This window comes from Chamaea fasciata, unplaced genomic scaffold, assembly GCF_029207755.1.
Source record: "Chamaea fasciata isolate MVZ Bird 193981 ecotype frontalis unplaced genomic scaffold, bChaFas1.0.hap1 SCAF_279, whole genome shotgun sequence".
NCBI lineage: Eukaryota > Metazoa > Chordata > Aves > Passeriformes > Sylviidae > Chamaea > Chamaea fasciata.
Window position 1 is genome coordinate 61,223 of NW_027094364.1, and position 26,791 is coordinate 88,013.

The 26,791-nt window shown below is 56.4% G+C and overlaps 1 protein-coding gene across 1 annotated transcript in view; it reads right to left on the bottom strand.

The window, feature by feature from the left end:
* AGRN (agrin) overlaps positions 1 to 25,172 on the bottom strand; it is a 71,632-nt gene extending 46,460 nt beyond the window's left edge. Inside the window, exons 1-6 of the mRNA XM_066208495.1 lie at positions 23,727 to 25,172; positions 22,080 to 22,127; positions 13,216 to 13,431; positions 12,322 to 12,546; positions 8,913 to 9,137; positions 7,847 to 8,053 (exon numbers count right to left, since the gene is read on the bottom strand). Coding sequence (XP_066064592.1) covers positions 7,847 to 8,053; positions 8,913 to 9,137; positions 12,322 to 12,546; positions 13,216 to 13,431; positions 22,080 to 22,127; positions 23,727 to 23,889 — 1,084 coding nt within the window. The 5' untranslated portion in view covers positions 23,890 to 25,172. The remainder of the gene's footprint in view (positions 1 to 7,846; positions 8,054 to 8,912; positions 9,138 to 12,321; positions 12,547 to 13,215; positions 13,432 to 22,079; positions 22,128 to 23,726) is intronic.
* Positions 25,173 to 26,791: the final 1,619 nt, after the last annotated feature.

The window sequence follows — 26,791 nt, forward strand, 5'->3', positions numbered from 1 at the left end:
TAGCGAGTGACAGTTTCAAAATATTGAGAAAAAAATTCAATTTTTTTTTTAATTGGTAGTCAGTGACAGTTTCAAAATATTGGGAAAAAAAGATTCAATTCTTTTTTTTTTTTTTAATTGGTAGTGAGTGACAGTTTCAAAATTCGGGGAAAAAAATTCAATGATGATTTCAAAATTTTGGAAAAAAAAATTCAAACATTTTTTTAATTGGTAGTAAGTGACAATTTCAAAATTTGGGGGAAAAAAATTCCATTGTTTTATTCTGAATTGTTAGTGAACAACTGTAGCTTTGGTTCCGTGCCTGAGGTGTTTTGGTTTTCTGAAATTCTTTCCTCAAAGAATTTTCTGTAAACAGGAGAAGTGTTTTTGTAGCTGTAACTTTGTTATCCGTTCCTTTTCCCTGGGAGGGATTTCTCCTCGCTGTCCCTCTGCTCTGACCAATGTGAGTGAAGAGGTTTTGCCTTTGTGTCCCCATCACACTGGTCTGTGTGAAACGGTGTAAAAGGGACACACATCCCAAAAATAAAAGTCATTTTCAGCCTCCTGAACCCCGGAGTCTGTGTCGTTGTGGGGTAAAATAAATGTCAAATGACGGTTTCAAAATCCTGGAAAAACTGGTGGGATTCCCCAGAGAACTCCGTGGGGTTCCCTGGGGAGGTTCCAGCACATTTCTCATCCCATCCTGATCCCTCCTCGTCCCCGGGATCTGCCGTGGGGCGGGCTGGGGGCATCCCGTGGCCTTCCCCCAGCCCAGCCCGTGGGAAGGGATTCCAGCAGAGCCTGGAGCCTCCCAGGGATCCGGGATTCCCCCTGGATCCACAACGTGATTCCATCTGGATCCACAATGTAAAATTCCCTCTGGATCCACAATGGGATTCCCCCTGGATCCACAACGTGATTCCATCTGGATCCACACTGTAAAATTCCCCCTTGATCCACAACGTGATTCCCTCTGGATCCACAATAGGATTCCTCCTGGATCCACAACGTGATTCCCTCTGGATCCACAACGTGATTCCATCCGGACTCACAATGTAAAATTCCCTCTGGACCCACAATGTAAAATTCCCCCTGGATCCACAACGTGATTCCATCTGGATCCACACTGTAAAATTCCCCCTGGATCCACAATGGGACTCCCCCTGGATCCACAAGGTGATTCCATCCGGACCCACACTGTGAAATTCCCCCTGGACCCACCCTGCCAGCCCAGCAGCGTCACTCTCCCGGGGGAGGTGACAAAGTGCCAGCACACAGCCCAGGCCGTGTCCCCGCTCCCTTGGCGACATCCCAGGGCCCCATCCCATCTCCCAGCCGAGAATTCCCCGCAGGGTTTTCCCTCCCACACACCAGCCAGGAGCTGAGGGAGGAGCGGCCGTGCTCTGGGGGGGACAAGGAGGGGACACCACGGGTTCCATCCGTGCTGGACAGTGACAAGGACACAGGACACACGGACACACGGACACAGGCGGGGACAGACAACGCGACAGCAGCCAGGCAGGCACGGAGCGCGGAGCTGGGAAAAGCCCCTCTGGAGTGGCCCTGGGCACCTCCCCTGCCAGCAGCACCCTGGTGGCACCTTGGTGTCACCTCGGTGGCACCAGCCAGGCTGGAGGCCCGTGCCAGCCGGCCAGGAAGGGTCAGGGAATGCCTGGATCGGGATCTGCACCCACCAAGTGACAGCCCGGAGCCAAATCTGCCAAGGAACGGGGACAGGGGGACAGCCCAGGCACGAGGACACAGCGCCGTCCCCCCTCCAGCTCTGTCCCCGACGTCCCCGCAGCTCCCAGCACTTCCCAAGGACCCAGCAATTCCCGGGAATGGCTCCCTGGGGTGCCGCCCCCGTTTTGTTCCCCTTTTTTTGTCCCGTAACCACAGACACCGTTTCCATGGGGAAATTCCCTCTGGGCACGATTCTCCTGCGCGTGGAGCAAAGATAAGCCCCGGGTTGAGAGCCAGGCTCACTCCCCTGCCTTGGGAAGCACGGGAATGGGAGTGGGAGCACTGGGAAGGGACCGGCCCTGGTGGGAAACCCGGCCCTGGCACTCCCTGTCCTTCTCCAGCAGGAAAATGTTGGAGATGCTGCTCGTGAAATCCCCAAATCCCAGCCTGGAATATCTCACGTGCAGCCTTGGGAGCCCGACCAGTGCCCAGCAGCCTCTGGGGGAGAACCTCTCCCCAAAATCTCACTGACATCTCGGGGGGGTTTGGCACCGGCTTTGCTTTGTGGGTGGGAGCAACGAGGAGCTGCTGAGCTGGGCTTTAATCCAGACCTATAATTCCATCCTGGAGGGAGGGGAAAGCCAAACTCCCTTTTTCCACCCTGGGTGATCCCAGGCCGTGATCCTTTCCCTGCTCCTGAGCCCTGGGAGCGCTCCAGAGCAGGCTTGGAGCGGGCTGGGATGGTGGGAGGTGTTGGAGGGCAGGAACTGGGTGGTCATTTAAGATCCCTCCAACCCAAACCCTTCCATGGTTGTGAACACGCGCCTCGCCAAGCCCAGGGATGTGGGAATCCCAGATTCTGAGAACATCCAGGGAAAACTGAGCTCTCCTGCCAGCCCAGCTGGGGACACCCACAGGGAAGAGGCACCAAACCCAAAATCCATTCCTGGGACAGCCAGCGAGCTCCAGCGCTGCTCCACAGGGAAATATTCCCGGGGAAAAGCCGCTTCGGAGGCCGGGAGAAGGAGCTGGGATCCCCGTGGAGCTGCCAGCCCCGGGACAAGCAGGACACACAGCTGGGACAGCACAGGGGACACGGCCACGACCCCGGGCAGGCAGGAACTGCGGGGAGAGGACGAGCTGGGGAAGCCGGGGGGGGTTAGTCGGGAGCAGGAGGAGAGGGGGAAAATCACCCAGGAGCGGTCCCAGAGCGACGCAGCAGCCCCGGGGAAGGGGCTGGGCGAGGAGCGGGGGGCTCCCAGCACCCACCTCTGCTCCCACTCTCCTCTGCCTCGGAGGCACAGCCAGCACCAGACAAGAGCCCGGCAATCCCCGTTCCGGCGGGCAGAGGTTGGGGCCGGGGAGGGGGACAAACCCCGGGGTAACCCCTCCGTCCTGGGGGGCTCTCGGGCCAGAACAGAGAGAGGTGGGAGCCCTGAGAGGACGGCCTGAGGGGCAGAGCCGAGCTGCCAGCAGAGATGTCCGGGCAGGGAGCACAGGAGGGTGGTGGCCAGGACAGAATTCCTTCCTCCACACAGGCAACACTGTAAAACACAAGACACAGACCAGGAAAGAGAGAGAGAAAGGGAGAGGGAGAAAGAGAGGAGAGCAGAGAGGAAAAGACAACTACAGACTCCTTCCTTCCTTCCTTCCTTCCTTCCTTCCTTCCTTCCTTCCTTCCTTCCTTCCTTCCCTTCCTTCCCTTCCTTCCCTTCCTTCCCTTCCTTCCCTTCCTTTCCTTCCTTTCCTCCTTCCTTCCCTCCCTCCTGGCCACACCAGCCTCGCCCCATCCCTTCTTCCTCAGCTGCAGGACCCAGGAGGATTCTGAACAAGGTTTGGATGGTTCTGTTGGGCTGCAGGACCCAGGAGGATTCTGAACAAGGTTTGGATGGTTCTGTTGGGCTGCAGGACCCAGGAGGATTCTGAACAAGGTTTGGATGGTTCTGTTGGGCTGTAGGACCCAGGAGGATTCTGAACAAGGTTTGGATGGTTCTGTTGGGCTGCAGGACCCAGGAGGATTCTGAACAAGGTTTGGATGGTTCTGTTGGGCTGCAGGACCCAGGAGGATTCTGAACAAGGTTTGGATGGTTCTGTTGGGCTGCAGGACCCAGGAGGATTCTGAACAAGGTTTGGATGGTTCTGTTGGGCTGCAGGACCCAGGAGGATTCTGAACAAGGTTTGGATGGTTCTGTTGGGCTGCAGGACCCAGGAGGATTCTGAACAAGGTTTGGATGGTTCTGTTGGGCTGTAGGACCCAGGAGGATTCTGAACAAGGTTTGGATGGTTCTGTTGGGCTGCAGGACCCAGGAGGATTCTGAACAAGGTTTGGATGGTTCTGTTGGGCTGCAGGACCCAGGAGGATTCTGAACAAGGTTTGGATGGTTCTGTTGGGCTGCAGGACCCAGGAGGATTCTGAACAAGGTTTGGATGGTTCTGTTGGGCTGTAGGACCCAGGAGGATTCTGAACAAGGTTTGGATGGTTCTGTTGGGCTGCAGGACCCAGGAGGATTCTGAACAAGGTTTGGATGGTTCTGTTGGGCTCTGCCTGCCTGGCCTGGCCGCTGGAAAAGGCAGCAGAGAGCTCGGGGTTCGGCAGGTTCCTGCGAGGGGTTAAAACGCTGCCGAGCCCCTCCCAATCCCCAGCTCCTGCATCCTCTGCATTCCCACAGCATCCAGGATGAGCTCCCGAGCTCGGAGCTTTTTTCTTTTTCTCCTTCCCAGAGCTGATGGAGATTAAAAAAAAAAATGTGCTCACACCTCCAGGAGTGCCTGGAGCTGTCACAGGCGCTCCGCAGAGCCGGGTTTTGGCAGCCAGAGCCCCGGGATTGGTTCATTCCCTCCTTTTTTCCTGCTGCCATCCCAGCTCCTGGGAGCAGATGTGCGCTTGGCCCGGAGGCAGGGAGCTGGAATAAAGGAGAGGGAGGTGGAGAGAGGGATGGCAGGTGCACATCCTGCTGCTCCTGGCCTGGTGCCAGGCAGCACGGTGGAAACAATGCACGGCTGATGGGAATTCCCAGCTTATCCCAGGAATTTGGGGAATTTTAGCCTCTCCAGGAGGGTTTGAAGAGAGCCCAGGGCTCTGCAAAAAAAAAAAAAAAAAAAAAAATCCCCATCTCCCCTCCTGTGGGATCACAGCCCTTCCCACAGGGAAAACTTGGGGGATTGACTCGCGGCCATCCCACCCCTCCGCAGCAGAAACTCCGGAGAAAGGGATGGTTAAAAATACCAGCTGCGATTATCCTGAGTGCGGTTTTGGGAGCCTGACAAGTTCTTTGCCAGCAGCTGGCTCTGGCAGCCTCGAAATCCTCCAGCAGGAGCGCGAAGCCAACGGAACGCATCCCCAGCGTGGGGTCCGGGGGCCCTGAGCACTTCGGGGGGCTCGGCCCGGCTGACACCTGATCCAACACAGCTTGAAAGGACACGGGAGCAGTTCCAGAGGCGGGGAAAACCGAACCGCGCCGAAATGAACGGCCTGGAACTCATCCAAAGCAGCGGCTGCTTCAACCTCCCTCCCCTCCTCGACAGGGGGGAGAACCTTAAAACCGGGTATTGCTGAGGAAGAACCTTAAACCTGGATATTCCTGAGCATCCAAATCTGGATATTCCTGAGGAAGAACCTTAAAACTGGATATTCCTGAGCATCCAAATCTGGATATTCCTGAGGAAGAACCTTAAAACTGGATATTCCTAAAGGTCCAAACCTGGATATTCCTGAAGAAGAACCTTAAAACTGGATATTCCTAAGGGTCCAAACCTGGATATTCCTGAAGAAGAACCTTAAAACTGGACATTCCCATCCTATCCCATCCCCCTGAGGAAGGTCCATTGTGGCCCGAGGGATTCTCAGCCTGCCTGGCAGCTGCTGACTTTTTCCCCAAGGAAAAAATTCCTCAAGAAATCTCCTCCTCAAAAACAATCCCGGCAAACAACTCTCCAAACGACCTTTCTCCAGGCGGGGTTTTGCTGTTTCTCTGGTTTAACCCACGGGATCAGGGAGGTGTCGTTCCTTATTCACCCCAATCACGTTAAATCTGTGTGGAAACACCTTATAAAAGGCAGCAAAAATCAGACAATAAAAGCCTTTTTTTTCTCTGTGCTCTTTGCCTCCTGAAATATTTGGAGTCTTTCTCTGGTGTCCTACAGCGACAGTCCAGTGGGGAGCTGCTCCTAGAGACGAGACAAAGACACGGTGAGAGCTCCAGAGAGAGAGAGAGAGAGAGCAGAGAGGGAGGGAAGAATTCCCGGTGGAGAGCAGCCGGAGCTGAGAGGAGCAGGCAGGAATGGCAGGGAGAGCGTGGAAGGAGGGTTGGGAGACTGGCACTACCCCGGGAGGAGCGATGGATGTGGCACGGATGGAAAGGAACGAGGAGAAACCAACAGGACGTCACGGACATTTGGGGTCAGACACGAGCGGGTGTCCCCAGCCCGTGTCACACACACCAGACAGAGACAGGACACACGGCAGGGCTGCTGGAAGGGCGGGAACACGGAGCACGGCGGGTTCCAGGCTGGCTGCCCGGTGGGAATCCGGGCGCAGCTTCCCAGAATCCCACCCCCACCGGAGAGGGCTGGGGTGTGCCAGGGGTGGGTGGGGGATCGGCATCACCACAGGACGGGGGGGACCAGCAGTGCCAGGGGACAGCATCCCCAGGGGACAGCTTGGGGACAAATATCCCCAGGGGACAGCATCCCCAGGGGACAGCTTGGGGACAAATATCCCCAGGGGACAGCATCCCCAGGGGACAGCTTGGGGACAAATATCCCCAGGGGACAATTCAGGGACCAGCAGTGCCAGGGGACAGCATCCCCAGGGGACAGCTTGGGGACAAATATCCCCAGGGGACAATTCAGGGACCAGCAGTGCCAGGGGACAGCATCCCCAGGGGACAGCTTGGGGACAAATATCCCCAGGGGACAGCATCCCCAGGGGACAGCTTGGGGACAAATATCCCCAGGGGACAGCATCCCCAGGGGACAGTTTGGGGACAAATATCCCCAGGGGACAATTCGGGGACCAGCATCCCCAGGGGACAGCATCCCCAGGGGACAGCTTGGGGACAAATATCCCCAGGGGACAATTCAGGGACCAGCATTGCCAGGGGACAGCATCCCCAGGGGACAGCTTGGGGACAAATATCCCCAGGGGACAGCATCCCCAGGGGACAGCTTGGGGACAAATATCCCCAGGGGACAGCATCCCCAGGGGACAGCTTGGGGACAAATATCGCCATGGGACAATTTGGGGACCAGCATTGCCAGGGGACAGCATCCCCAGGGGACAGTTTGGGGACCAGCATCCCCAGGGGACAAGGAGGACCAGAATCTCCGTGGAATGAGAGGGAGCAGCATCCCTGCAGGATAATTTGGGGACTGGCATCCCCACGGGACAGCACCCCTGTGGGACACGGGGGACCAGAATCCCTGTAGGACTGGGGGGGGACCAGCATCCCCATGGGACAATTTGAGCGCCACCATCCCTGTGGGACAATTTGAGCATCACCACCCCTACAGAAGAATTTGAGCACCACCATCCCCCCACGGAACAGCATCTCCGCAAGACAATTCAGGGACCACCGTCCCTACAGGACACTTTGAGCACGACCACCCCAGGGGACAATTTGATTCCCACCATCCCTGTGGGGCAATTTGGGGACTGACATCCCTACAGAACAATTCGGGGACCACCATCCCCAGGGGACAATTTGATCCCCACCATCCCTATGGGGCAATTTGGGGACTGACATCCCTACAGAACAATTCGGGGACCACCATCCCCAGGGGACAACTCCACCACCATCCCCAGGGGACAATTTGATCCCCACCATCCCTATGGGGCAATTTGGGGACTGACATCCCTACAGAACAATTCGGGGACCACCATCCCCAGGGGACAATTTGATCCCCACCATCCCTATGGGGCAATTTGGGGACTGACATCCCTACAGAACAATTCGGGGACCACCATCCCCAGGGGACAACTCCACCACCATCCCCAGGGGACAACTCCACCACCATCCCCAGGGGACAACTCCACCACCATCCCTGTGGGACAATTTGGGGACTGACATCCCTACAGAACAATTCGGGGACCACCATCCCCAGGGGACACCTCCACCGCCACCCCCACAACCCAACCGCTCCCACCCCTCGGGCGACGTCCCCGGGGGTCCCCGCGGTGTCTCACCGCAGGGCCCGCTGTGTCTGACGGGGATGTGCTGCTGCTGCCGGCACTCGGCCCTGCGGCGCTCGCACTCGCTGCCGTAGGTGCGGCCGTCGCGGCCGCACAGGGGCCGGAACGCGCCGTCGCAGGTGATCCTGTCGCAGGAGCAGCGCGCGGCCCCGCGCCGGTTCAGACACACCGCGTTGAACTTGCATTCCTCCTTGCATTTGTCTGAGAAAAAAGGGGGGGGGGAAAAAAGGAAAAAAAATAAAAAATTAAAAAAAAAAAGGTTTTGGTTTTGATTCCGGGGTGTCTGGGCTCCGAGCCCGGCAGCGTTCGCGCCCCACCGCGCTGCCCGCGGGGTTTGTAGAAGTTGAATAAAGTAAAAGTTGTATTTGGTAAAAGTTGTATAAAAAGGCAGCGTGTGGCCGAGATAAAGAGGCCTTCTGGGAATTCGATGGTTTCTGGACTTGCCGTCTCGCTTCGGAATAACAAAAAGGTTTATTGCTTTGAAAAGCCCACCGAAAACCTCCAAAACAAAGCACCCAAAACTAAGCGAACCGAAACAAAACCAACCGAAAAAAAGGCCACAGAAAAACCTACCGGAAAAAAAACGCCAAAAAATCCCCACAAAAAAACACAAAAACAAACAAAAAAATCCACAAAAAAACCTCCACCCACCCTCAAAATCCAACAAAAACCCAACAAAAAAAAATCCCAAACCAAAACAAAAAAACCCAAACAAGCAAAAAACCAAAAAAAGCCCCAGAAAAACCCCCACTAAAAATCATACGAAAACTCCAAAACCCAAAATTTAAAAAACCACAAAAACTCCCCAAAAAAACTCTAACAAAAAAAAAACCCCACACCAAAAACCCCACAAATAACCACCAAAAACCCCCCGCAAAAAAATCACCAACCCCCTCTCCCCAAAAAAACCCCCCACCAAATCTCCTCCCAAACCCCCCCCCCCCAAAAAAAATCACAAAAAACCTTGAAAACGAAATCTAAAAAACACCAAAAAAAAAAAAAAAAAGAACACCCAAACCAACAAAAGCCCGCAGGAGGAAGCAACCCAGGAGGCGCTCACCCTGCTGCAGGCACTGCCCCGATCGAACCTTCTGCACGTCCATGCCGCGGATGGCGGCGGCTCTGGCCATGGCGCACTCGCTGCCGTAGGTGACGCCGTCGTCCCCGCACACCGGGCCCGCGCCCGGGGGACACGCCTCGGGCCGGGGCAGCAGCTCTGCCCGCCGGGAGCGCGGGTTCACCCGGCACACGCGGCCGGGATCGCTCGGGACGCCCTTACAGGGGTCTGGGAGAGGGAAAAGGGGAGGACGGGGTTATTCCCTGAGCCCCGAGTGGGTGACGGTGTCATACGGGACGGGATGATCCCAAAATGTCCTGGTTTTCCCAGGGGGTTATTCCCTGAGCCCCGAGTGGGTGACGGTGTCATACGGGACGGGATGATCCCAAAATGTCCTGGTTTTCCCAGGGGGTTATTCCCTGAGCCCCGAGTGGGTGACGGTGTCATACGGGATGGGATGATCCCAAAATGTCCTGGTTTTCCCAGGGGGTTATTCCCTGTGCCCCGAGTGGGTGACGGTGTCATACGGGACGGGATGATCCCAAAATGTCCTGGTTTTCCCAGGGGGTTATTCCCTGAGCCCCGAGTGGGTGACGGTGTCATACGGGATGGGATGATCCCAAAATGTCCTGGTTTTCCCAGGGGGTTATTCCCTGAGCCCCGAGTGGGTGACGGTGTCATACGGGATGGGATGATCCCAAAATGTCCTGGTTTTCCCAGGGGGTTATTCCCTGAGCCCCGAGTGGGTGACGGTGTCATACGGGATGGGATGATCCCAAAATGTCCTGGTTTTCCCAGGGGGTTATTCCCTGAGCCCCGAGTGGGTGACGGTGTCATACGGGATGGGATGATCCCAAAATGTCCTGGTTTTCCCAGGGGGTTATTCCCTGTGCCCCGAGTGGGTGACGGTGTCATACGGGACGGGATGATCCCAAAATGTCCTGGTTTTCCCCCAGATCCATCCCTCAAAACGCCCCAGTCCTGCAGCAGCGGATGATTTTCCATCAGTTTCAGTGGATCCTCAGAACCTGGGGGACAGGGGCGAGGGTGTGGCATGGGTGACAGCATGACACGAGATGGGATAATCCCAAAATATCCCGATTTTCCCCCAGATCCATCCCTCAAAACGCCCCAGTCCTGCAGCAGTGGATCCTTGGAGCCTGAGGGCCACAGGAGGGGACACGGATGAGGGTGCGGCACGGGATGGAATAACCCCAATAAATAATTTATATGTTATTATTCCAGGATGGATTAAATCCAAGAGCTTTTCGGGAAGCTCGAATTCCAGGATGTTTTAATTCTGGGAGCTGCTGGGGAAGGTTTGATTCCAGGAGGTTTTAAATCCAAGAGCTTTTTGGGAAGCTTGAATTTCAGAATCTTTTCATTCCAGGAGCTCTTTGGGATGCTCTAATTCCAGGAGTTCTTTGGGATGCTCTAATTCCAGGATCTCTTTGGGGACCTTTATGCCCAGGATGTTTTAATTCCAAGAGGTGTTTGGGAAGCTTTAATTCCAGGATGGTTTAATTCCAGGAGACATTTGGGATGCTCCGATTCCAGGAGTTTTTGGGAAGTTTTAATTCCAGGATCTGTTTGAGATGCTTTAATTCCAGAAGCTCATTGGGAAGCTTTAATTCCAGGACATTTTAATTCCAGGATCTTTTCAGGATGCTCTCACCCCAGGATATTTTAATTCCAGGACCTCTTCGGAAAGCTTTAATTCCAGGATGTTTAAATTCCACGATCTGTTTGGGAAGCTCTGATTCCAGGATGCTGTAATTCCGGGAGTTGCTTTGGGATGCTTTAATTCCAGGATATTTTAATTCCAGGAGCCGTTTGGGATGCTTTGATTCCAGAATGGTTTAATTCCAGAAGCTCTTTGGGAAGCTTTAATTCCAGAACGTTTTAATCCCGGGATCTGTTCAGGCAGCTCCGAGTCCAGGATATTTTGATCCCAGGAGCCGTTCGGGATGCTTTAATTCCACGAGATTTTAATTCCAGGCTGTTTGGGGAGCTCTGATTCCAGGGTGTTTTGATCCCAGGAGCCGTTCGGGAAGGCTCCAATCCCAGGATGTGTTTGGGAAGCCCTGATTCCAGAATGTTTTAATCCCGGGATCTGTTTGGGAAGCTTTAATTCCGGGATATTTTAATCCCAGGGTCCGTCTGGGCAGCTGGGCGGGGAGCAGAGGGGCAGAGGAGGCGCGCGGCTGCTGGAGTCGCTCTCGGGAGCACAAACACCCCGAGGAGGGCGGGAAGCTCCGCCTGGCTCTCAGTGTCACCAGCTGCCACCCACGGTGACCTTCGGCTGCCCACGGTGACCTTTGGCTGCCCAGAGTGACCTTTGGCTGCCTGGAGTGACCTTCGGCTGCCCAGAGTGACCTTTGGCTGCCCACAGTGACCGTTCGCTGCCCAGAGTGACCTTTGGCTGCCCAGAGTGACCTTTGGCTGCCCAGAGTGACCGTTCGCTGCCCGGAGTGACCTTTCACTGCCCAAAGTGACCTTTCACTGCCCTGAAATGACCTTTCAGTGCCCAGAGTGACCTTTTACTGCCCAAAATGACCTTTCACTGCCCAGAGTGACCTTTCACTGCCCTGAAATGACCTTTCACTGCCCAGAGCGACCTTTCACTGCCCTGAAATGACCTTTCAGTGCCCAGTCAGACCTTCCTGCTGTGAACCTGACCTTTTCCTACCCAAACCTGATCCTTTCCTGCCCAGTGATCTTTTCCTGCCCAGAATAACCTTTTATTGCCCAAAGTGACCTTTTCTTGCCCAAACCTGACCCTTTCCGACCCAAACCTCACCTTTTATTTCCCAAAATGACCTTTTATTGCCCAAAGTGACCTTTTCTTGCCCAAACCTGACCCTTTCCGACCCAAACCTCACCTTTTATTTCCCAAAATGACCTTTTATTGCCCAAAGTGACCTTTTCTTGCCCAAACCTGACCCTTTCCGACCCAAACCTCACCTTTTATTTCCCAAAATGACCTTTTATTGCCCAAAGTGACCTTTTCTTGCCCAAACCTGACCCTTTCCGACCCAAACCTCACCTTTTATTTCCCAAAATGACCTTTTCTTGCCCAAAGTGACCTTTTCTTGCCCAAACCTGACCCTTTCCGACCCAAACCTCACCTTTTATTTCCCAAAATGACCTTTTATTGCCCAAACCTGACCTTTTATTGCCCAAAGTGACCTTTTCCAGCCCAAACCTGACCTTTTATTGCCCAAAGTGACCTTTTCCAGCCCAAACCTGACCTTTTATTGCCCAAAGTGACCTTTTCCAGCCCAAACCTGACCTTTTCCTACCCAAACCTCCTCCCCAACCCCTCTCCCACCTCTCCCTCCCCCCACTCTGGGCGGTCCCATTTTTAACCCCTTCAGCCCCGGGCTGTGCCCCCCCTCTCCCTCCCGCTCACCGCAGGGGCCGTCGAACTTCTTGAAGACGTTCTCCTGGCCGTCGCAGGCGTGCCGGTTGAGGTGGCAGTGGCTGCGGTAGTCGCGGCCGTCGCTGCCGCACACGGGGCTCTCGGGGACGCCGCCGCACGAGGCGGGGCACGCGCACCGGGCGGCCTGGCCGTCGGCCGAGGGGACGCACGTGCTGCCGAAGCTGCAGGTCACCTCCGCACACGGGTCCTTGGAGCCTGGGGGGACACGGCGGGGGACGCGGGTGAGGGCGTGGCACAGGCGGCAGCGCGGCGCGGGATGGAGTAACCTGGATATAGAACCCGGCCCAGCCTGCCGCCATCCTTTCTCCATCGTATCTCCGTCCTTTCTCCATTTCCCATCGTTTCTCCATCATTTCTCCATAATTTTCCCATCAATTTCCCATCATCTCTCCTTTCTTCTTCCTTTCCCCATCATTTCTCCATTTTCCATAACTTCTCCATCATTTCCCCACCATTTCCCCACCATTTCCCCACCATCTCTCCATTTCTCTATCATTTCTCCATAATTTTCCCATTTCTCCAACACTTCTCCACCATTTCCCCATCATTTTCCCACCATTTTCCCATAATTTTCCCATAATTTTTCCATCATTTCCCCACCATTTCCCCAGCATTTTCCCACCATTTTCCCAGCATTTTTCTATAATTTTTCCATCATTTCCCCACCATTTCCCCACCCTTTCCCCACAATTTCTCTATCATCTCCCCACCATTTTCCCGTCATTTCTCCACCACTCCCCCCGCCCACCCCGCTCCGCTGCCCCCCCAGTGCCGTCCCCAAGGCCCCCACAGTGTCCCCCCCCCTCCAGCCCCACCCCCAGGTGTCCCCGTCCCCGTGGGGACAACGCCCCCGCTGTCACTCACCGCAGGGTCCCTTGCTGACCACCTTGATCCTCCTCTGCTGGTTGCACTGGGCGCGGTCCAGCTCGCACTCGTTGCTGTAGGTGGAGTGGTCGGAGCCGCACACCGGGGCCACCACGGGGGGACAGGGACCCTTCCTGCACACGCACGCGGCCTGGCCCGGCTCCGAGGGGCTGCGCTCGCACACGGCCCCGAACCCGCACAGCATCCCCCGGCAGCCTGGGGGGACAGGGACAGCCCGTGGGCACGGGGACACGCGGGGGACACTGGGGACATGGGGACACACCGGGGACATTGGGACACATGGGGGCACGGGGACACACGGGGGACATTGGGGACATTGGGACACATGGGGGACATTGGGACACACGGGGGCACGGGGACACACGGGGGACATTGGGGACATTGGGACACATGGGGGACATTGGGACACACGGGGGCACGGGGACACACGGGGGACATTGGGACATTAGGACACATGGGGGCACGGGGACACATGGGGGACATTGGGGACATTGGGACACATGGGGGACATTGGGACACATGGGGGCACGGGGACACACGGGGGACATTGGGGACATGGGGACACATGGGGGCATGGGGACACACGGGGGACATTGGGGACATGGGGACACATGGGGGACATTGGGACATTGGGGCACATGGGGGCACAGGGACACACCGGGGACATTGGGACACATGGGGGCACGGGGACACACGGGGGACATTGGGGACATTGGGACACATGGGGGACATTGGGACACATGGGGGCACGGGGACACACGGGGGACATTGGGACACATGGGGGCACGGGGACACACGGGGGACATTGGGACACATAGGGGACATGGGGACACACGGGGGACATGGGGACATGGGGACACATGGGGGACATTGGGACACATGGGGGACATTGGGACACACGGGGGCACGGAGACACACGGGGACATTGGGGACATTGGGACACACGGGGGACATTGGGACACATGGGGGCACGGGGACACACAGACAGCCCGTGGGCACAGGGACAGCCCGGGGTAAAGGGGACATTCAGGGGACATGGGGACATCGGGGGCACAGGGATACAGGGACACACAGGTTGGCACAGGGGCACATGGGGGTAAAGGGGGGCACACAGGGGACATGGACAGGGGCACATGGGGACACACAGGGGGCGTGGGGACACAGGGACACACACAGGTGACATGGGTCACACAAGGGGGCACACAGGGGACATAGAGGGGCAGGGGACACAGGGACACACACAGGTGACATGGGGACACACACAGGGGGCACGGGGACACAGGTGACCCCAGCGTCCACACAGGTGACCACAGGGACACACAGGTGGGCACAGGGACACACAGGTGGGCACATGGACACACACACAGGGGACATGGGGACACAGGTGACCACATCTCCCACACAGGTGACCCCAGAGCAGCAGGCGAGGTTCACGAGGCGTTCCGGCCCTCTGGCTAACGGGGGAAGGACAGGGTCACCCAGAACAAAGGGAAGGCGCATTTTGGGACCCCAAATCCCAAAATCCCACCCCGGGCATCCCTGGGAGCCTTGTCCAAACCCTCCCGGAGCTCCGGGGGGACATTTGGGGCGTTCCCTGGAGAGCTCTTGGGGACATTTGGGGCGTTCCCTGGGGAGCTCTTGGGGACATTTGGGGCGTTCCCTGGGGAGCTCTTGGGGACATTTGGGGCGTTCCCTGGGGAGCTCTTGGGGACATTTGGGGCGTTCCCTGGGGAGCTCTTGGGGACATTTGGGGCGTTCCCTGGAGAGCTCTTGGGGACGTTTGGGGCGTTCCCTGGGGAGCTCTTGGGGACATTTGGGGCGTTCCCTGGGGAGCTCTTGGGGACATTTGGGGCGTTCCCTGGGGAGATCTTGGGCACATTTGGGGCGTTCCCTGGGAAGCCTGGGCAGTGCTCCAGCACCTTCAGTGGAAAAACTTCCCCAAAATCCACCCCAAACCTGGCCTGGCACAGCCCCACCTCACAGGGCCGGGGGGGAAAGGAGGGACGGGAGCCTCTGGAGCCCATCCAGGCTCTCTGCAGGAGCAAAAACACCCCACGGCTCCGGGAGCGGGGACACCAGCCCAGCCCCAAACCTGCCCCTGCCTCGGGCGGACCCTAATTAGCACGAGCTTCGTTAGCGCCGTGCCAAAGCGTGGCTCCGCGGGAGCTGCCGGGGCAGATGGCTCCAGCTCCACCTCCCGCATCCAACGGCGCCGGCAGATGTCCAGAGGGGCTGGGAATGGGATGGGGAGGCTGGGAATGGGATGGGGAGGCTGGAAACTGGGATTGGGAGGCTGGAAACTGGGATGGGGAGGCTGGGAATGGGATGGGGATTCAGGAATTGTGCAGTGTAGGGATGCAGGAGTGGGGTTAGGGATACAGGAACTGGCCTGGGGAGGCTGGAATTGGGATGCAGGAATTGCTGCAGGGATGCTGGAGCTGGTTTGGGGACACAGGAGCTGGTTTGAGGATGCAGGAATGGGTTTGGGGAAGCTGGATTTGGAGTGGGAACCCAGGAATCAGTGTGGGGATGCAGGAATTGCTGTGGGGACACAGGAGCTGCTTTGGGGATGCAGGATTTGGGGTGGGGATCTAGGAATTGCTGTGGGGATGCAGGAATCGCTGTGGGGATGCAGGAATTGCTTTGGGGATGCAGGAATCGCTGTGGGGATGCAGGAATTGTTGTGAGGATGCAGGAATTGCTTTGGGGATGCAGGAATCGCTGTGGGGATGCAGGAACTGCTTTGGGGATGCAGGAATCGCTGTGGGGATGCAGGAATCACTGTGGGGATGCAGGAATTGCTTTGGGGATGCAGGATTTGGGGAGGAGATGCAGGAATCGCTGTGGGGATGCAGGAATCACTGTGGGGATGCAGGAATTGCTTTGGGGATGCAGGATTTGGGGAGGAGATGCAGGAATCGCTGTGGGGATGCAGGAATTGCTTTGGGGATGCAGGATTTGGGGAGGAGATGCAGGAACTGCAGTGGGAACCCAGGAATCCGTGCGGGAACACCAGGAGGACGCTCCTCGCCCTGTTCCCCCCTTCAGCCCCTCATTCCCTGCCCACCCCAAACACGCTCAGAGCCCCCCGGGCCGAGCAGGGAGGGTGGGGAGCGCCCCGGTTCCCCATCCCGGGCCCTGCCCGCCCAAATCCCGCAGGGAACAAAGCCCAGGGAAGGAGCCGGATCTGAGGAGGGATTAACACCGAGCCGCTCTCCGAGTGCTCTTGAGCTCCCGGAGTTGAACAAAGCCCCGAGCCTCATTAACTCCGAGCTTATCCCCATCCAAACGTTCCTGCAGCTTTAATAACCGACAATCACAAGTGGGATGGCGGCGCTGCTCTTTTCCAGTGGAAAAAAAAAGGAGGAAGAAAAGCTCCCGGAGAGGTTTGGGGGTCGATCAAAGATTCCTGCCGGGTTTAGCCCGTGTTCCCAAAATTCCAGCGGCTCCTGGGTGCTGGGAAAATGGGAATGGCACTGGGAGAGGGGGGGGGGGGCTGGGTTCCTCCCAGCCTGGATGGAGTTTTCTCCTCTGCGGGAATCTCACCCAGGAGATGAGGAGGGCCCGGGGGTGAGGGGGAAGGTGGGAGAACGGGAATTCCTGCGTTTTCCAGCCTGGGCCAGCTCCAGCTCTCCCCGGGGGGAGGAGGAAAATAATGGGGAAAGGACAGCTGGGATTTCCATGGATTTGGGGGTCAGCGGGAGAGGGAGACGGCAGGGAAAGGGGAATAAAGGGGAAAAAAGGGGAGAAAGGGGGGGGGGGGAATGGGAAAAAAGGGGAAAAAAGGGAAAAAAAGGGGGAAAAGGGGAAAAAAGGGGGGAAGGGGGGAAAAGGGGGGTAAAGGGGGAAATGGGGGAAAAGGGAGGGAAAAGGATCCCAGGGAATGACACTACCAGGCACAGCCACAAATCCCTGCACAGGGAGGGGATGGAGAGGGAAAACCCCAAGGAAAACCTGGATTTAGGAACCCCGTGCCCGTGATTAACCCAAGGGATTAAAATCCAGCCGGGAAAACGCCGGAAAAGCCACAGAAAACCGGGAATACGACCAGGGATGAGCCGGGATGCATCCCCCCCCCGTGGCCAGCGATGCTCCGAGGGCCGGGCAGGGCAATTTTGGGGATTGCCCCGCCCCCAAAGGGCCGGGCCGGGCATTAATCCCGCCTGAGCGAGGCGCCCGTTGCCATGGAGAGAGCGGCTGTGCCCCGGGCCGGCCCCATCGGTATTCATCACATCAACCGCGGGGGGACAGCGACGAGGGGCCGGGGACAGCCGGGCCGGGCCGGGGAGTTCTCCCCGGGGCTCCGGGAGCATCTCCGGCACCGCCCGACACCCAAAATCTGCCCCGGGAACACCCCCGGCACCGCCCCACACCCAAAATCAGCGATGGGAACACCCCCGGCACCGCCCCACACCCAAAATCAGCGATGGGAACACCCCCGGCACCGCCCGATACCCAAAATCAGCGATGGGAACAACCCCGGCACCGCCCCACACCCAAAATCAGCGATGGGAACAACCCCGGCACCGCCCCACACCCAAAATCAGCGATGGGAACAGCCCCGGCATCGTCCGACACCCAAAATCTGCCCCGGGAACACCCCCGGCACCGCCCGACACCCAAAATCAGCGATGGGAACACCCCCGGCACCGCCCCACACCCAAAATCAGCGATGGGAACACCCCCGGCATCGCCCGACACCCAAAATCAGCGATGGGAACACCCCCGGCACCGCCCGACACCCAAAATCAGCGATGGGAACACCCCCGGCACCGCCCCACACCCAAAATCTGCCCCGGGAACACCCCCGGCACCGCCCGACACCCAAAATCAGCGATGGGAACACCCCCGGCACCGCCCGACACCCAAAATCAGCGATGGGAACACCCCCGGCACCGCCCCACACCCAAAATCAGCGATGGGAACACTCCCGGCATCGCCCCACACCCAAAATCAGCGATGGGAACACTCCCGGCATCGCCCCACACCCAAAATCAGCGATGGGAACACTCCCGGCACCGCCCGATACCCAAAATCAGCGATGGGAACAGCCCCGGCACCGCCCGACACCCAAAATCAGCGATGGGAACACCCCCGGCACCGACCGACACCCAAAATCTGCCCCGGGAACACCCCCGGCACCGCCCGACACCCAAAATCAGCGATGGGAACACCCCCGGCACCGCCCGACACCCAAAATCAGCGATGGGAACACCCCCGGCACCGCCCGACACCCAAAATCAGCGATGGGAACACCCCCGGCACCGCCCGACACCCAAAATCAGCGATGGGAAGAGTCCTGCTCACCCTAAACCGGACCAAGAGCCTGCCTAACTTCGGGAGGGAAGGGAAGGGTCCTCCCAAGGTTTATCCAACCCCTCAGGAGATCCCAGCTCCTGAGCAAACCCAGCGTTTCCCAGGCTCAGCCTTGTCCAAACCTGCCAGGGATGCCCCAGAACCGCACCAAATCCATCCCAGAACCAGCCCAAATCCATCCAGGGATGAACAGAACCACCCCAAATCCATCAGAACAATCCCAAATCCATCCCAGGGACAGAACCATCCCAAACCCATCCCAGAACCACCCCAAATCCATCCAGGGATGGACAGAACAACACCAAATCCATCAGAACAATCCCAAATCCATCCCAGGGATGGACAAAACCCCCAGGGATGAACAGAACCACCCCAAATCCATCAGAACCACCCCAAATCCATCCCAGGGACAGAATCAGCCCAAATCCATCCCAGGGATGAAAAGAATGACCCCAAATCCATCAGAACCATCCCAAATCCATCCCAGGGACAGAATCAGCCCAAATCCATCCCAGGGATGAACAGAATGACCCCAAATCCAACAGAACCATCCCAAATCCATCCCAGGGATGAAAAGAATGACCCCAAATCCAACAGAACCATCCCAAATCCAGCCCAGGGATGGGCAGGACACAACCAGAACCCCCAAACCCCTTCTCCGTTCCCGTGTCCTCTTTTCCCCCCAAAACACCTCCCAAACCCCACACCGGGAATTTTCTCCCCGGGAGCCTCCCAAAAAATTGGCATTTTTCCATCTGCTGTGGGATCTTTTGGAAGCCTGGCATCTGCCGGGGGCCGGGCTGTTAAAATTTCGGAGCCCTGAGCGAGGAGTTTCCACCTACGTGGAGGGTTTTTTTTGTTTTTGGTTTCTTTTTTTATTTCTCCCTCAAAGATGCCTTTCCCCGGGGCCAATTATAGATTAATCACATTTTATCTCGGCATCGTTTTTTTCTCCCCCACTCCCCCAGCGGGGGAGGCAAAAAAAAAAAATAAAAAAAAAGAGAGAGAGAAAAGAGGAAAAAAAAGAGGGGAAAAAGAGAAAAAAAAAAGAGAAAAAAAAGAGGGAAAAAAGGATAGAAAAAAAAGAGAAAGGAAAGAGAAAAAGAGAAAAAAGAAGAGGAAAAAAAGAGGGGAAAAGAGAAAAAAGGGGGAAAATAGAGGGGAAAAAAGAGAGAATAAAGAGAGAAAAGAGGGGGAAAAGAGAAAAAAGAGAAAAGAGAAAAAAGATAAAAAAAAGAAAAAAGAGAAAAAAGAAGAGAAAAAAAGAGAAAAAAGAGAGAAAAAAAAGAGAAAAAAGAGGGGGGGAAGAGAAAAAAAAAGGAAAAAAGATAAAAGAGAAAAAAAGAAAAAAGAGAAAAAAAGAGAAAAATGAAGAGGAAAAAAAGGAAAAAAAGAGGAAAAAAAAGAGGAAAAAAAGGAAAAAAGAGGAAAAAAGAGGAAAAAAGAGGAAAAAAAGAGGAAAAAAAGAGGAAAAAAAGAGGAAAAAAAGAGGAAAAAAGAGGAAAAAAAGAGGAAAAAAAGAGGAAAAAAGAGGAAAAAAGAGGAAAAAAGAGGAAAAAAGGAAAAAAAAGGGGAAAAAAGGGGGAAAAAGGGGGGAAAAAGAGGAAAAAAGAGAAAAAAAGAGGAAAAAAAGAGGAAAAAAGAGGAAAAAAAGAGGAAAAAAGAGGAAAAAAGAGGAAAAAAGAGGAAAAAAAAGGGGAAAAAAGGGGGAAAAGAAGAGGAAAAAAAGAGGAAAAAAGAGGAAAAAAGAGAAAAAAAGAGGAAAAAAAAAAGAGAAAAAAAAAAGAGAAAAAAGAGAGAAACAAAAGAAAGAAGCAGCAAAGAGCAGGTAATTTAAGCGGCTGCTGTTTTTCCTGTTGGGTTTTCTCCTTGTCTGTGCCCGCGGAGGCGTGGGGGACGAGGCTGCCGCCGAAGGCAGGCGGGTTTTGAGCCGGCTTTTAAGGGAACAAAGCTCCTGTGGTGGTTTTATCTCAGCCTGGGCTCTGCCCGCCCTGCTCCTGAGGCAGCTGCCTGATAAGGACCTCACCAAAAAGAGAAAAAAAAATTAAAATAAAATCCCAAAGTTGCTTCTCTGCGAAAAAGAGGAAAGGCGGGAGGGGAAATCCAGGGAAAGGATGGCCCAGGGGAAATGCAGGAAATAATTTTTAATTTTTTTCCAGCCAGGAAAATCCCTGGGGAAAGGGAGCACTGAGGGACATCACCCAAATCCTGAATCCCGGAGCCAGGCTGGGCTTGGAAAGGACCTGAAATTCCAAATAAACCGGCGGATCAGGGGGTCAGGAAACCCTTTTTTCCTTTCTGAGGGATAAAAACACATTCCCTTTTTTTCCTTTCTGAGGGAAATGCCATTCCCTGATTTTCCTTTAGGAGGGAAAGGCCATCCCCTTTTTTTCCCTTTTGGAGGGAAAGCCCATTCCCTTTTTTCCCTTCCGGAGGAAAAGTCCATTCTCTGTTTTTCCTGAGGGAAAAGCCATTCCCTCTTTTCCCTTTTTGAGGAAAATGCCATTCCCTTTTTTCCTTTTTGAGGGAAGGACCATTCTCTGTTTTTCCTGAGGGAAAAACCGTTCCCTCTTTTCCTTTTTGATGGAAAAGCCATTTCCTTTTTTTTTGTTGTTGTCGTTTTTGAGGGAAAGCCCATTCTCTTTTTCTCCCTTTTGAGGGAAAGCCCATTCCCTTTATTTTTTCCTGAGGGAAAAGCCATTCCCTCTTTTCCCTTTTCTGAGGGAAATGCCATTCTCTTTTTTCCCTTTCTTCAGAAAATGCCAATCCCTTTTTCTCCTTTTCAAGGGAAAGCCCATTCCCTTTTTTCCTTTTCGAGGGAAAGCCCATTCCCTTTTTTCCTTTTTGAGGAAAAGCCCATTCCCTTTTCCTCCTTTTCAAGGGAAAGCCCATTCCCCTTTTTTCCTTTTCGAGGGAAAGCCCATTCCCCTTTTCTCCTTTTTGAGGAAAAGCCCATTCCCCTTTTCTCCTTTTTGAGGAAAAGCCCATTCCCCTTTTTTTCCTTTTTGAGGAAAAGCCCATTCCCCTTTTTCTCCTTTTCGAGGGAAAGCCCATTCCCCTTTTTTCCTTTTCGAGGGAAAGCCCATTCCCCTTTTTCCCCTTTTTGAGGGAAAGCCCATTCCCCTTTTCTCCCCTTTTTGAGGAAAAGCCCATTCCCCTTTTCTCCCCTTTTTGAGGAAAAGCCCATTCCCCTTTTTTTCCTTTTCGAGGGAAAGCCCATTCCCCTTTTTTTCCTTTTTGAGGAAAAGCCCATTCCCTTTTTCTCCTTTTTGAGGGAAAGCCCATTCCCCTTTTCTCCTTTTCGAGGGAAAGCCCATTCCCCTTTTCTCCCCTTTTTGAGGAAAAGCCCATTCCCCTTTTTTCCTTTTCAAGGGAAAGCCCATTCCCCTTTTCTCCCCTTTTTGAGGAAAACGCCCCTCTCTGTTTTTCCTGAGGGAAAGCCCGTTCCCTCTCTTCCCCGTTTTTCGGGAAAAGCCTATCCCAGGAGAAGCTCCCCCCGTCCCCAAACCCCCAGACCCCGCACTCACCATCCCGCGGCGTCGGCGGCGTCTGCGTGAAGTAACTGTTGGGTTTGTCTGCAAGGAAACAAACAGAAACCCGGCGGGTCTGTCACCGCTCCCTCCTCTCCCCGTTTTGGGGAGGGTTTTTCGGGGTCTGGGCTCCCAGAGGGGGCAGGAGCAGGAGCCGGGATCGCCAGAACCCGGGCTGGGAATGCATGGAGCGTGCCTGGGCTGGGAATTGTGGCGTCGGGATCTGTGGGGTTGGGAATTGTGGGGTCGGGATCTGTGGGGTTGGGAATTGTGGGGTTGGGATCTGTGGGGCTGGGATTTGTAGGGTTAGGAATTATAGGGTTGGGAATTGTAGGGTTGAGATTTGTGGGGTTGGGATTTGTGGGGTTGGGATCTGTAGGGTTGGGATCTCTAGGGTTGGGATCTGTAGGCTTTGGAATTGTGGGGTTGGAATTTGTAGGGTCGGGATTTCCCTCAGCCTGTCCTGCCCCATCCCCTGGGAGTTGTGGGGCTGATCCCACCGTGGATCACCCCAAAAACACACCCGGCCACGGATTTATCAGGTTACCCCTGAGGGGGACACAGCGGGAACGCTCCAAAAAATCCCAAAACATGGAAAAAAAAAGGTGCCAGCTGAATCAGGGTGCCCGGACACAGAGGTGACCCCTTGCTTGGGGACATCTGGTGACACCCACAGCAGCTCTCAGCTCCTCACATCCCCCTGATCATCACCTGCCCTTCCCAACCCTCACAGCCCTTCGGGATCATCTCCTGCCATCAGCCCTTCCCAAATCCACATCCCCTGGATCATCACCTTCCCAAACCTTCACATCCTCCTGGATCATCACCACCCATCAGCCCTTCCCAAATCCACATCCCCTCTGGATCATCACCTTCCCAAACCTTCACATCCTCCTGGATCATCTCCTGCCCTTCCCAAATTCTCACAACCCCTGGATCATCACCTGCCCTTCCCTAATCCACATCCCCTCAGGATCATCAAGACCAAAAAATTCCCCTGGATCATCTCCTGCTCTTCCCAAACCCTCACATCCCCTCGGGATCATCACCAGCTCTTCCCAAACCCTCACATCCCCTCGGGATCATCACCTTCCCAAATCCACAACCCCTCGGGATCATCAGCAGCCCTTCCCAAGCCCTGCCTTCCCCCGGATCAGGGCCAGGATTTGGGATTTGCCCGCCGGCGGCAGCGGCGGCAGGTGGGAGCGGCGCTGGGCCCACGCAGGGCAGGGCCGCCCCCCAGCTCCGCTCCCCCTTCCCTGCCGGGGAAAAGTGGGGCACGGCCACGGGGGGAGCTGCCAGTCCCAGAATTGTCCCCGAGGGAACCAAAACTCCGGGAAAAACCGGGCTGGTGCACTTGGTGCCACCTGGAGCCCCCCAAAAAGCCACTTGGTGGCACCTGGAGCCCCCAAAATGTCACCACTGCCCCCAAAAAGCAACTTGGTGGTACCTGGAGCCCCCCAAAACGCCACCAAACCTCCCCAAAAAGCCACTTGGTGGCACCTGGAGCCCCCAAAACGCCACCAAACCCCTGAAAATGCCACCAGGGTCCCCCAAAAAGCCACTTGGTGGCACCTGGAGCCCCCCAAAACGCCACCAAACCCCCCCAAAAACGCCCCCCAGCCCCCTGCGGGGGCCACGTACAGTTGTTGAGGAAGAGGAGCACGGCGAAGCCCAGCGTGGAGGTGGCCAGGAGGATGAGGCAGATGTTGCAGGGGATCATGAAGTAGCGCACCACCAGGGACACCTTGTGCTGGTACAGCCGGTCCCTCTCCAGGGCTGCCATGGGGTGGTGGCACGCCGTCATGCTGTCACCGTCACCGTCACCGCCAGGCTCACATCGATCCCTTTTCCCCCCCACCCCTGCCCCGGGGTTTTTTTTTTTGGGGGGGGGGCAGTTTTTTAAGTTTTCCCCGAGGTTCCCATCCTGGATCGCTGGTGGCACCTTCAGGGGTCGGCGGTGGCCCGAGGGGACATGGCCAGGGGCGTGGTGGCCTCGGGGACAGCTCTCGGCACACGAGGGGACACAGCCAGCCCCAGGGGTGTCAATTAAAGAAAGGCGACAAAAAAAATTCCCGGGCGCAGAGGGCTCCAAACCCGGCCTGAGCCCTGCAGGGTGAGGAGGAGGAGGGTGGGAATGGTGGGAATGTCACGGCGGGGACAGCGGGAGCGGCGCTGGGACAGGGACGGCGCCGGCACAGGGGCGCTCCCGGGCTCGGGAATGGCCCTGTCCCCAGGGAGCCCCGCTCGGACCCTCAGGGATGTTCTCTCTCTCAGATCCTCCGGGATATTCCCTCAGGTCCTCAGGGATATCTGCTCGGATCCTCAGGAATATTCTCTCAGATCCTCCAGGATATTCTCTCGGATCTTCAGGGATATCTGCTCGGATCTTCAGGGATGTTCTCTCGGATCCTTCGGGATTTTCTCTCTCTCAGGTCCTCAGGGATATTTTCTCGGATCCTCCGGGATATTTTCTCAGGGATATTCTCTCTCTCAGATCCTCGGGGATATTCTCTCGGATCCTCAGGGATATTCTCTGGGATCCTCAGGAATATTTCCTCCCTCACATCCACGCCGGCCCTGCCGCGGGCACACGGAGCTGTCCCCGCTGTCCAGTCGCTCCCCCGGACACGTCCGGCAGCCGCTGACCCTCCAGGTCCTCACTGCTCCGGGAGCGGCCCAAAATTCCGGGAGAAGCCCAAAATATTCTGGGAAAAGTTCAAGATTCCGGGAGCAGCCAAGATTCCGTGAGAAGCCCAAAATTCCGGGACCAGCCAAGATTTTGGGAGAAGCTCAAAATTCCGGGAGAAACCCAAAATGCTGGGAGCAGCCCAAGGACTCCGGGAGAAAACCAAATATTCCAGGAGCGGCCAAGATTCCAGGAGAAGCCCAAAATTCTGGGAGCAGCCTAAGGATTCTGGGAGCAGCCCAAAATTCCGGGAGAAACCCAAAATTCCAGAAGCAGCCTAAAGATTTTGGGAGCAGCCCGAGGACTCCAGGAGAAGCCCAAAATTCCAGGAGCAATCCAAATATTCCAGGAGCAGCCTAAAGATTCCGGGAGCAGCCCAAAATTCCGGGAGGAGCCCAAAATCTTCCGAGCAGCCTTAGGATTCCAGGAGCAACCCAAATATTCCAGGAGCAGCCCAAAATCCCTGGAGCAGCCTGAGGATCCCGGGAGCAGCCAAAAAATTCCAGGAGCAGCCTGAGGATCCCGGGAGCAGCCCAGAATCCTGGGAGCAGCCCAGAATCCCGGGAGCAGCCCCAAATCGCTGGAGCAGCCCAAAATCCCGGGAGCAGCCCGAGGATCCCGGGAGCAGCCCGGGGATCCCGGGAGCAGCCCAGAATTCCAGGAGCAGCCCGAGGATCCCTGGAGCAGCGCAGAACGCCGGGAGCAGCCCGAGGATCCCGGGAGCAGTCCAAAATCCCGGGAGCAGCCCGAGGATCCCGGGAGCAGCCCAAAATCCCGGGAGCAGCCCAGAATCCCTGGAGCAGCGCAGAATCCCTGGAGCAGCCCGAGGATCCCGGGAGCAGCCCAAAATCCCGGGAGCAGCCCAGAATCCCTGGAGCAGCGCAGAATCCCTGGAGCAGCCCGAGGCGCGGCTCAGGCGCCGCACGCTCCCGGCGGCGGCCGCTCCCTCCTCCCGCGCTGCGCGGCTCCCGTCTCAGCTCCGCGGCCGCTCCGTGCCCGGCTCCGCCTCGCCAGCGCCTTCCCCAGCGCGGGCCCGGCGCCTCCCAGCCCGGCTCGGCCCGCTGCGCTCGGGGACGCGCCGGGACGGGCGGCGGCTGATGTCCCCACGCCGCGGGGACATGCCAGCCCCGCCCGGAGCCCGGCACGGAGCGGACGGACGGAGATAAATCCTTTAATCGCGGTGCTCTCCGCGAGCCCCCCGAGCCGGGGAAGAACCGAGCGGCATCAGACAAGGGAGAGGCAGCGCGGAGCCAGCCCCGAGCGCCCGCCCCACGCCCCGCAGCTTCTTCCCTCCTCCTCCTCCTCCCTCCATCCTTCCATCCCCTCCCTCCGCCCGCCCCCCTCGGCTCGACCCCCGGCCCGGGGAGGAGCGGGGGGAGCCCCCGGCCGGCCCCTCCCGAGGGTCGGGCGGCCAACAAAGGGGAGCGGGGGCGCAGGGGCGCGGCGCGGACAAAGAGCGGGGCCGGGAGCGCGGGGGTCGCTCCCTCCGCTCGGGTGGGGCGGGGGCAGGGCGGGGGGACCCCCCCGGATCCCCCCAGGGAGGAGGAGGGAAAGGTGGAAAAGGCTCGGAGGGCGGCCCAGCCCTTCCGCCCCCACTGGAGATGCCGGCAGGAGGAGGAGGAGGAGGAGGAGGAGGAGGAGGAGGAGGAGGAAGGAGCGCTCGCAGCGCTGGCGGTATCGCCCACCCTCACTGCTCCCCTCACGGGGAGGGAGAGACCCCAGGGACGGCGGAGCCACGGGAAGAGCGGAAAAAAAAAAACAAAAAACAAAAAACAAAAAAAAAAAAAAAAAAACCCCCCCAAAAAAAAAGAAAAAAGAAAAATAAAACAGAAAAAAAGGACAAAACCAAACAACAAAAAGAGAACACCCCCCCAAAAAAAGACAAAAAAAAAAACCCCACAAAACCAAAACGCCCCAAACGCCCCCCCAAAAAAAACCCCCAAACAAAAAAATCCCCTCCCCCCCAAAAACCAAAAAACCCCCAAAACTAACAACAACAAAAAAACCCACAAAAACCCCA